We start from the raw sequence: 9,389 nt of genomic DNA on the forward strand, positions 1-9,389 counted from the left end.
AGTTGCAAGTGGGAGTGTCATGGTGTTTCCATGAGGTTTTCCATTTCCAAACCTTACAGATGATGTTTTGCTGTCTGTTACTTGGCATCAGTAATAAACGTTTCCTGAAGCTTCAGATTTTTGATTTTTTTGGTTGTGCCTGAAGGCATGTCTTGCTTTTTACTGCTCAGTGCATGCAGGCAAAACTCCTGGTGATGCCATGTACACACATGTTAGTGCAACCTGTGAGTAGAAACTAAGAGAACACCTGTCTGTCATCTCATATGTCACAGGATACAGTTTTTGTGTAAGTGGGAAGTAGCACTTCAGCCCCATCTCCAATTACCTCTTTAAAGTCTATTAAAATCTTTTCATTTATAGCTCTTAACCTGCCTTTTGTTCATGGAAGAGATGGTCTGGGTCTTTCCTCCAGATGACTAGCATACCACATCCTGTAATAAAACTTCTTCAAACAACAGAATATTGGGAAAGACCAAATATCAGCAGTGCTCTGTGTATATGCAACAGTGCTTGTAAAGATGTGTGTGTGTCACTGTTTATCTTGTTGCCAAGGTTGGGATTCATACATAACTCTTTGACTGGATAGTTGTCCACAGTGCATGGGCTTAACTTCCTTGGAAAACTTAAGCCCCTCTTAAATTTCATGTTAAAGCCAGGAGGGGCAGAAGTTCAGCTGACATAAAACTATGTTGAATGAGTAATTCCCTCTGGGGACTCTGCAGAGAAGGATCTTTTTAGCCTTCTCTGGGGATGCCTTTATAAAAAATTGAGTTCTTGTAAAATTTTGTACCAAATCAATAAATAATAACAGAGCAGCTGTTGATCATAAACTCTGGGATTTTCCTATACTCAAATTTCATCCAGAGGACAAATTTATCACTTAGGGAGCACTTTGCCTTTGTCAAGTATTCAGACTTCAGGCCCTCTCTCAGTTGTCTATCTTCCTATCAACAATAGACAACCATAACCTTCCCTAACCCTGTCTGTAATGCCAAGGGAACAACAGAATCATGTCATTTATATCATAAAGAACAGTGAGAGTGTGCCCCCTTTGTGATGATCTCCTGAGCTTTCTACCAAATCCCTGGAGAGGAACTTTCTCTGGAGTTTTAAATTGACCCTAAACTTACTCAAATTGAGGCAGAAACATTCTTTTAATTCCCCAGGCAGTCATATGATAAAGTCAGCTAATATTGCCTTATATGGCCCATTTGTGGACTACAAGTAAGTCTTAGGAACTCATGGTCTTTAAAACCATGGCTTAGAGACAAAGTAATGACAGTACAGGTCTCTAGATCAGCACATCCTGAAGTTAAAACAAATAATTTGGGTTGGGGTTTTTTTTGTTATTGAGCAGTTGTTTTGATACCAGTCTTCCTGTGATTCCATTGTAACTATATATGTAGTGTTCACTGTGTGGAGGAAAGCTTGGAAATGTGAACCACGTGCACCCAAGACCCTAGAAACTTGAAAAACTAAGTATATAAAGTATATGTATTAAGTAAAATACACTCATCTTTTACACTTTTACATTTCATGTTTTGTGTTTCATTTGGAATGGTATCATACTTGGATGATTTTTCTCTCTGTAAGAAAACAAATAGAAACAAGGATTTCAAAACAGTGATTAGATATCTTTCCCTCTCTCCTTTTATCCCTATTTTAGGAAGGCATGAGGTGCGGTCCTGGACAACAACCACCAAGGAATCCTTGTGTTTTATGTGGCAAAAAGTGAAAGTGCAGCTAATGCTAAGCATGTCTTTCCTTGCTGCTGTTTTTTGGTATTGTAGAAGGCTATACAGCTTTTTAGCACAGCAACTGAAACGGTAGGTTTTTATTATGCTGACTTCAGTCTTCCATGCTGTTGCTTATTTCAGTAAATCCTGACCTTTGACACCTCCTCTTTGACACCTGTTTTATCATTTGTATTGCAGGTGGAGCAACTATCTTCAGAGAAAACTCATGAGTAATCTTTTTGTTGTCATTCCACATTCATTAATCCCCCCCAGAACTCCCCCTTAGATGCAGAAGAGCAGAAGGTAACTAACCTGTGAATCAATCTCAATTTAGGGAATCTCAGTGTGCTGTCAGAAGTTGATCTACTTGGTTATAGTGCAAGAGAATGGAAAGGAGAAACAAAGCAGGCCAAATATATGAGGGAGGTAAGAGTTAACTTTTAATCTCTGCATGAGGACAGGGGAGAAGTAGTACCTGGGATAGGAATAGCATTCCCAGTGCAACTACCTGCAGCAGCTATCAGAAGCTGCTACACGGGCTGGTCAAACTGAAAGCAAAAGAGACAGCATGAACATGGGTCTAAATAAAGACTGCAGCAGTGTAGGTCAAAATGTGAACAGAGAAAGGATCTAACTTTACCACATTAAATGCAAGAACACGGCAATGGCAAAAGTTCACTGAACAACAAATAATGCAAAAAACTATTTGGAGGGACAAGTAACAAAAGACAGAAAAACTTGTAATAAATTTGAAAGCACATACTGGGCAAAAAGCCTTGCAGAAAATCCATGAGTCTTCTAGATGATCAGACCTGAAAAGGAGACTCCTATATATGGAGCAGCTGGTGTATGGCTGGTTATATCAGGTAGAAGTTGTCATGGTAAGGGGCACATTTTAGTATGAAGCTTGTGAGACCCTTAACCAGCATAACATGGTTGCTGCCTCCCAAAAGGGGCAATCCTGTGCTTGTTTTGTCTCTTTTTCACCTCATTCTAGCTAAGCAGACCTTCTCACCCTTTTGTGCTGGCTCTCACGTCTTCTGTTGGATGTGGTTCACCCAGATGGTGAACTGATAGAGCAGGTCATCCAGAAGGAGCCTTCTCTGAGCCCCCCGAGCTTGCTGAAGCAGCAGGAAGCTCCCCCAGCAGGAAGAGTTCAGTAGGTTCAGTATGATTACCCTCACAGCTGGTGCAAAGGAAGACTAGGGGAGACAGTGCAGCTGCAAAGTGGTGGTGGGATGGGGTGAGGAAGCAACCAAGATGAAAGAGGACCAGGGATTGAGACCATCATGCTGCCACCTTCAGGAAGTGTAAGAATGATGTAGCAGCCTGTGAGACTACAGAGTCCTCTTCCTAATTCTCTGCCAGTTTATTGCTCCGAATTGTCTCAACAAGGGCTCAGATGGGAGCAAGAGGTAATGCAGAGGAAGTACAGGGAGTATGTGGCTGGAAGAAGGGCCGTCCTCTTCAGCACAGAGCTGCCAGATCTGCTTCAGGTCACTGTTGCATGATGGATTCAGGTCAGTGTAAGGAGATGTTTTGCCAAAGGGAGTTTTTCCAGATACCTGTTCCTGCCATTTTGCTACTGCATCCCATGTATCAGTGCAGGTTGTTATGTGCTTGAGGTTAAAGCTATTATGGCAAAGAAATCTTTGCTGACCTGTTGTACTTTGGTTGACCATGTGAATGTTTATGCTAACAACAGTGCAGAGACTTGAACAAGTTGCTGGGTTTATAGAGAGTGCAGAATCACTCTTAAGGGGCAGTGCCAGTTTAAGGTGCTTACACAAAACTGTAACATTTGGTGTATCTAAGATTAAAAATATACTCTCTCATTCACCTAGCTCCCTCTTATAAGTAGTTTGGAATTGGCCTTCAAACAACATGGGTTTTGTCCAAGATTGAATATTTTTTATCGCTAAATTTTTTTGCTCTTTTTCTAGGCATATGAAGAATTGTTTTGGAACTGTCATATTAAATACCTGCGACAAGTCAGGAGGGACAACTACAGTGTACTAAGAGCAGTGCTTTTTCAGATATTCAACCAAGGCATTCCTTTTCCTTCATGGATGAAGGAGAGAGATATATTGAAGGTAAAATTAGTTTTCTAAATGACCACGATTCAGCTGTCCTTGCACAGCAGAAGGAAGCTTTGTTCAGTATGAAAACTGACATGTTGGCTGTCGAAGTAGAGCATCATTATCAGGATTTAAAGAGAAGTTTTCCAAACCCTTTGAACTACAGTTAATTGAAAAACTGTCCCTGACCTGAACATACCAATGTGAACATGAGTCTAAATGATGACAAAACCAAAAGTGGATGGATAAATGTTACTGCCACCCTGCTGTATGTCACTCCCTTAACAACAGGTTATTTGAATCTTTCTCATCCACATCCATGCAAAGTCTAGTGGCTCACTTGGGAGCTGCTGTGTTGCTGAAGCAGCAGGAGAGCTCCAGCAGGAGATAGCAGTAAGGAGGTGGAGGACCTATAGATGCTACATGTGGAGATGCGTGTGCAGGCTGGATGGTGTTTATAATCCTAAATGTCTCACTGAATTCAGAGTATCCAGCTTCTCCAGAGTGTGGGTTATATATCTTGCTGAGAACATGTTTTCTTTTTTTCTGGCTGGCCCTGTTTTAGAAGTTTCTTAAGGACTTGGCAGTCAAATGGACCATCCTTCCTAGCACCAGAGTTATGAGGTCCATTTTTTTTGTTGTTTGAACTATACAACCAGATGATAGAACCACATTGTAAATTGTATGTAGACAAGTTTATATAACTTTATACTCTACTTCTTGTTATGGTTATGATTAGCTTGCCTTTTGTGTTTTGTTTTTTTTCCCAGTTCCCTGAAAAGCTTTTGTATTCTCAAGGTTGTAACTGGATTCAGCAATACAGTTTTGGGTCAGAAAGATACACAGGTCCCAATGCCTTCGGGAAATTGCGCAAATGTATGGAGGCATTAAAGACAAACGTGAGTATTTAGGATATGGTTGGGAGGAATAAAAGCCTTGAGAAATGGGTTGAGACAGAGTTAGGGAACTGCTCCTGGTTCTGTGTTTCTGTGGTAGTCAGCTGCCCTCCCCAGTTCAGACTGCTGAGCTACAAGGAAGGCCATCACCTCTCCTGCAGCGGGATCAAGCTCCCGGGAGTCCACTAGGCTAAGTATCTGGGAGTCCTCTGCAAGTTAGGGAGGTCATCCTTCCCACAGCTGTTACTGTGTGGCTAGTCCTTGCCATCAAGTTGCTCCTGCAGTATCTCATCATTTTGATTAAAAATAGACATGCTGCATGAAAAGCTTCTGGATTCCCTCCCCAGATAGGACGGAGCAAAGAAATGGTGTGTTTTCTTCCAAACTATTGTATTTCCTTTGCTTCCATCTCCATGAAATGTTTATTATCCAGTTTTACTATAATTTCTCTCTGTAAGCTTAAGCACTTGGTTGCAAAGATCTGTCAGCCTCACTGCCCCCTCTGCTCAGCATTGCCAGATTGTTGTCATTCCCAACCCAGGAGTATAACTCTTATTTAAAAGTGTAAAACTTGGGGAGATTTAGTAGCCCCAAAGTCTTCTGAAACAGACATAATGAGTCAGCCTGTCGAGACTTTGCACCTTCCTTGATTTCCTCTGGGGTTTCTAAATGTCTGCAGTGGTGTGAGCTCTGGACTGTTCCTGTTTGCTTTGCCACAAGCTATCCCTAGCACACCACCAGCCTCTCCTCCCCATCTTCCTCCTGCCGGGCTGTTGCTTTGTGTACTCGCCTGGGTCACAGCCAGTTACTAGTGTTGCTGGACTCCGTGGGTTTGGCCAATTAGGTTGTAACTCTTCTTGGAAGGCATCCGTTATCCAGCATATCTAACTTCAAACTGCCTTTTTAAATTCTACAATGCACCATGGTTCTAGGTTGTCTTACCACAGTCACAACATCTTATTTTACTGGTAGACATTGAAGCTAGTTCCTTTTATGTGGCCCTGTGTATATGTGCCTCAACTCTGTGGTTTTTAAATGCTATTAACAGTGACAGTAATTGTTAATTAAAAAAAACCCCAACAAACCCCAAACAGACTTACTTAGCTCTAGAAATAAAGCAATAGTAAGAAAAACAGGGAATTAAACCAGAGATTTGGTCCTTGTCCCTTCCCTGCACCCTTCCTGTGCCAAAGTGACAGCTGCCTGTCTTCTTGAGACATGCCTGGTGGTTCTTGTGTGCAGTTATCATTTTGTTCTGGTTGCTCTTTGCATTTGCCAGTGTTGGGTTGTTTGGTTTTATTTTTAACTTGTTGTAGTTCTTTTATGGTGATGTTAGTGCATGAAGCATTTAAACTGGATGTTTTTAAAGAAAGAAGTTCCAAGTCAAGAGAATGAAAAAATCCTACAGTTAACAAATTGTTTCAGAGCAGCTCTGTGATGCATTATGCTGTTACAGGGCATGAGATCTAACTCCCAACTTCATTTTAATTTTATAAAGATGGTGTCTGGCCAGTGAGATGGATTTTTGCCTATTTTCACTAACAGGGTTTTCTGCTGCCTTTCCCAACTCCATCATCATAGAATAGTAGAATCTTTTAGGTTGGAAAACACCTTTAAAATCATTAAAGTTCAACAGTTAACCCAGCACTGCCACTTTCCCGAATAGCCTGTTCCAATGCTTAATAATCACTTTGGTGAAGAATTTTTTCCTAATATCCAATCTAAACCTTCTCTGGCACAACTCCAGGCCATTTCTTCTTGTTCTGTCACATATTACTTGGGGCAAGAGACTGACCCTCACCTCGCTGCAGCCTCCAGGTAGTTGTAGAGGGCGATAAGGTCTTCCCTGAGCCTCCTCTTCTCCAGGCTAAACAACCCCAGGTCCCTCAGCCTCTCCTCATAGCACTTGTGCTTGAGACTCTTCACCAGCTCCATTGCCCTTCTCTGGACACACTCCAGCACCTCAATATCTTTCGTGTAGTGAGGAGCCCAGAACCGAACACAGAATTTGAGGTGTGGCCTCACCAGTGCCAAGTACAGGGGGACAATCACTGTCCTGGTCCTGCTGGAGACATTATTTCTGGCACAAGCCATGATGCCATTGGCCTTCTTGGCCACCTGGGCACACTGCTGGCTTCTGTTGAACTGCTGTCAACCAGCAGCCCCAAGTTCTTTTCCCCTTGGCAGCTTTCCCGCCACTCTTCCCCCACCATGTGGTGCTGCATGGGGTTGTTGTGGCCCAAGTACAGTACCCAGCACTTTGCCTTGTTGAACCTCAAACCATATGCTTTGGTCATCTTGTGGGCTGCTGCCTGCAGATGCTGTGGTACCTTGGTCGAGTCAGCTAATATGTGCTGTACACTTAGGACAGGTTTCTGTTCCTGTTTTGTAATCTTTTGTGCTAAATAGAATCCTTAATAATTGTATTATTATTCTTCTGTGTGCTTTCCAGTGGGCTGAAATAAGTACTACTAAAGATCATGAAGAAAGAGGAAACATGTGTAATACACTCTTTTCTGATGAAAGTAAGGAGTACAAACTATATGAGGCCATAAAATTCATCATGCTTTATGAAACTGTTGAAGCCTATGAGCAGATAAAGAACAGAGAAAAACCCGTACACAACCTTTTTAACCTTCTCTTTGCTCGTGATTCTTCGCCTGACCCTCTGAGTTTCATGATGAATCATCTAAACTCCATAGGTGACTCTATTTGCCTAGACCAGGTAAGGATATAAATAGAAAATAAGCCACAAAATGTATTCCATGTCTGATGTGATCAGGTGGTTATATCATACATCATCCATGATAGCTGGCCCATTCTTTTTTCTTTGGGATGTGGGGAAGTGAGGATAGCTATTTCTCTTCCAGGAAAAAAAATGTAGTAAAATGGAGTGAGCAGTTTTCACACTGGGCCAAAAATAAATGCTGCAGGTTGTCAATAAGACACAGTTTAGAACAATGATACCTTTGATATGTACAATAATTTTAGATTACACAGTTTTTTTGCTTTTCTTATCTGTTGCACTATGCCAAAACCTCTAGTACCGTTCTGTTTTTTCCCCTCTCTTTGGTTCCCATCAGATATAATATCTGTTAAGAGTAGGTAATGGGAAGTCTATTGTTCACTTATTTATGTTAAAGATTTGTTTCCTATTTTATATTTAGTGAAGAGTTAAGTGCTGACATTTAAGGTCTGCACTGCCACTCTGCAAATAGTTTCACTTTCTAATGGCTGAAATTATGTCTTGTAATCAATGTCAGTTGTCAGGTCAACTGTTACATGATGCAGTCATCTTCAGGAGCAGTTTGACTGTAACTGGATAATTTCTGCTCTGTCTGGCTATGCCCAAGGGTATGAGCTTTTCCCAGAGCATTTTTCCAGATTAAGCAAACCTTTTGCAAGATGTGTCAATGAAGATGCCGGTTCGCAAGTTTCACATATGTGAAGTACGAGGAATTTTTTTCCTTTTGCTATTTTCCTCACGTTAGCAAGTGATCACAAGGTGGCAGGCTTCCCATTTCTCAAGGTGTATCAATGTTTTGATAATAGCTAGTCCTCTCTTGCTCCCCACTAAGGTGTGTGAGCTGGCTTTGAGAGCAGGTTATGTGTTGTATCAGGTGGAAGAGAAGGAATGTATCTGAAGTGTCTAGCATTAACCAGAATATCCTCTACATGCAAAAGAGCAGTGGAAGGACTGTTGAAAATGCCTCCAAACTTTAAATTTTCTTACTCCACTTGCAAAAGGGCCCCTTTTATTCCTTGCCTACTGTTTTGAAGCTAAGTGACTTGCCTTAACTTGTATTATCTTCAGTTTAGTTTTCTAAGTCTAGAAATAAATGTCTTACAGACTTCTTTCATCTTCAGGTTGAACTCTTTCTTCTTGGATACTTACTTGAAGTAAAGATAAGAGTTTACAGACTGCACATGTTTAATACTGAGGAATTTCAAGTAAACTATCCAGATGTGTACCGAAGGGAATGGAACGAGATTTCTCTCCTGACCGAGGATGACCGCTACTATCACATCCCCCTTTTCAGAACGTGAAGGACCAGTGCCTTCTTTTCCTTTGTGTAATGTAGTGAGTGACCAGTTCCAGTGAATTAGGTTTCTAATCAGCAGCAGTAAAATCTTGAGAATGCTCATTAATGATTACAAAATGATTTATGGGTTTATTGTGTAAACATTTTGCTTTCCCATTGCATCTCAGTTCACCATTAGTCAGCCCTAAAAAATCATAAAATATATTGCTATACTCTTGGGAGGAAAAACATGTCACATTAGAGGGTTGTCAGGCAAAAAAGGTTGGACTGCCTGACAAAGAAGGTGAAGGTAATGCTGGGTGTTCCAGTGCTAGCCTAAGGGTTTACTGTGACATCCACGGATGCATAAAACTCTCATGCCTAAAGCAATGACTGCCTTTCACTTGTCTGTCTCTAGCTAGGGAGGATGAAACACAGAGGAAGCGACTCCTGAGGTTCCACGGTTTATACTCTGGGCTATTAAACTTGCTTTGACTTGGGACTGTCTGGGATGGGAAGGATGTAAACTGGGGTCTCTGTGTAGCTGCTTCAGGTTCCACTTGGCTTCCCCTGTTGCTGGAACACCTCTCTCCAGGGATGGACCAAGCAAATGGCTGCAGGCTGTACTTACTTCAGACATGGGAAATTATGCTGCCT

The 9,389-nt window shown here is 41.6% G+C and overlaps 1 protein-coding gene across 1 annotated transcript; it reads left to right on the forward strand.

Moving 5' to 3' along the window:
- Positions 1-1,672: 1,672 nt before the first annotated feature.
- On the forward strand, positions 1,673-8,917 carry FAM105A (family with sequence similarity 105, member A). Its single transcript, XM_009071224.1, has 7 exons — positions 1,673-1,826; positions 1,935-1,966; positions 2,071-2,162; positions 3,680-3,829; positions 4,585-4,713; positions 7,163-7,435; positions 8,578-8,917. Exons 1-7 carry the CDS (start codon positions 1,720-1,722, stop codon positions 8,755-8,757), a joined length of 963 nt encoding a protein of 320 aa, XP_009069472.1. The 5' UTR covers positions 1,673-1,719; the 3' UTR covers positions 8,758-8,917.
- Positions 8,918-9,389: the final 472 nt, after the last annotated feature.

Source organism: Acanthisitta chloris, unplaced genomic scaffold (genome assembly GCF_000695815.1).
Source record: "Acanthisitta chloris isolate BGI_N310 unplaced genomic scaffold, ASM69581v1 scaffold5483, whole genome shotgun sequence".
NCBI classification, from domain to species: Eukaryota; Metazoa; Chordata; class Aves; order Passeriformes; family Acanthisittidae; genus Acanthisitta; species Acanthisitta chloris.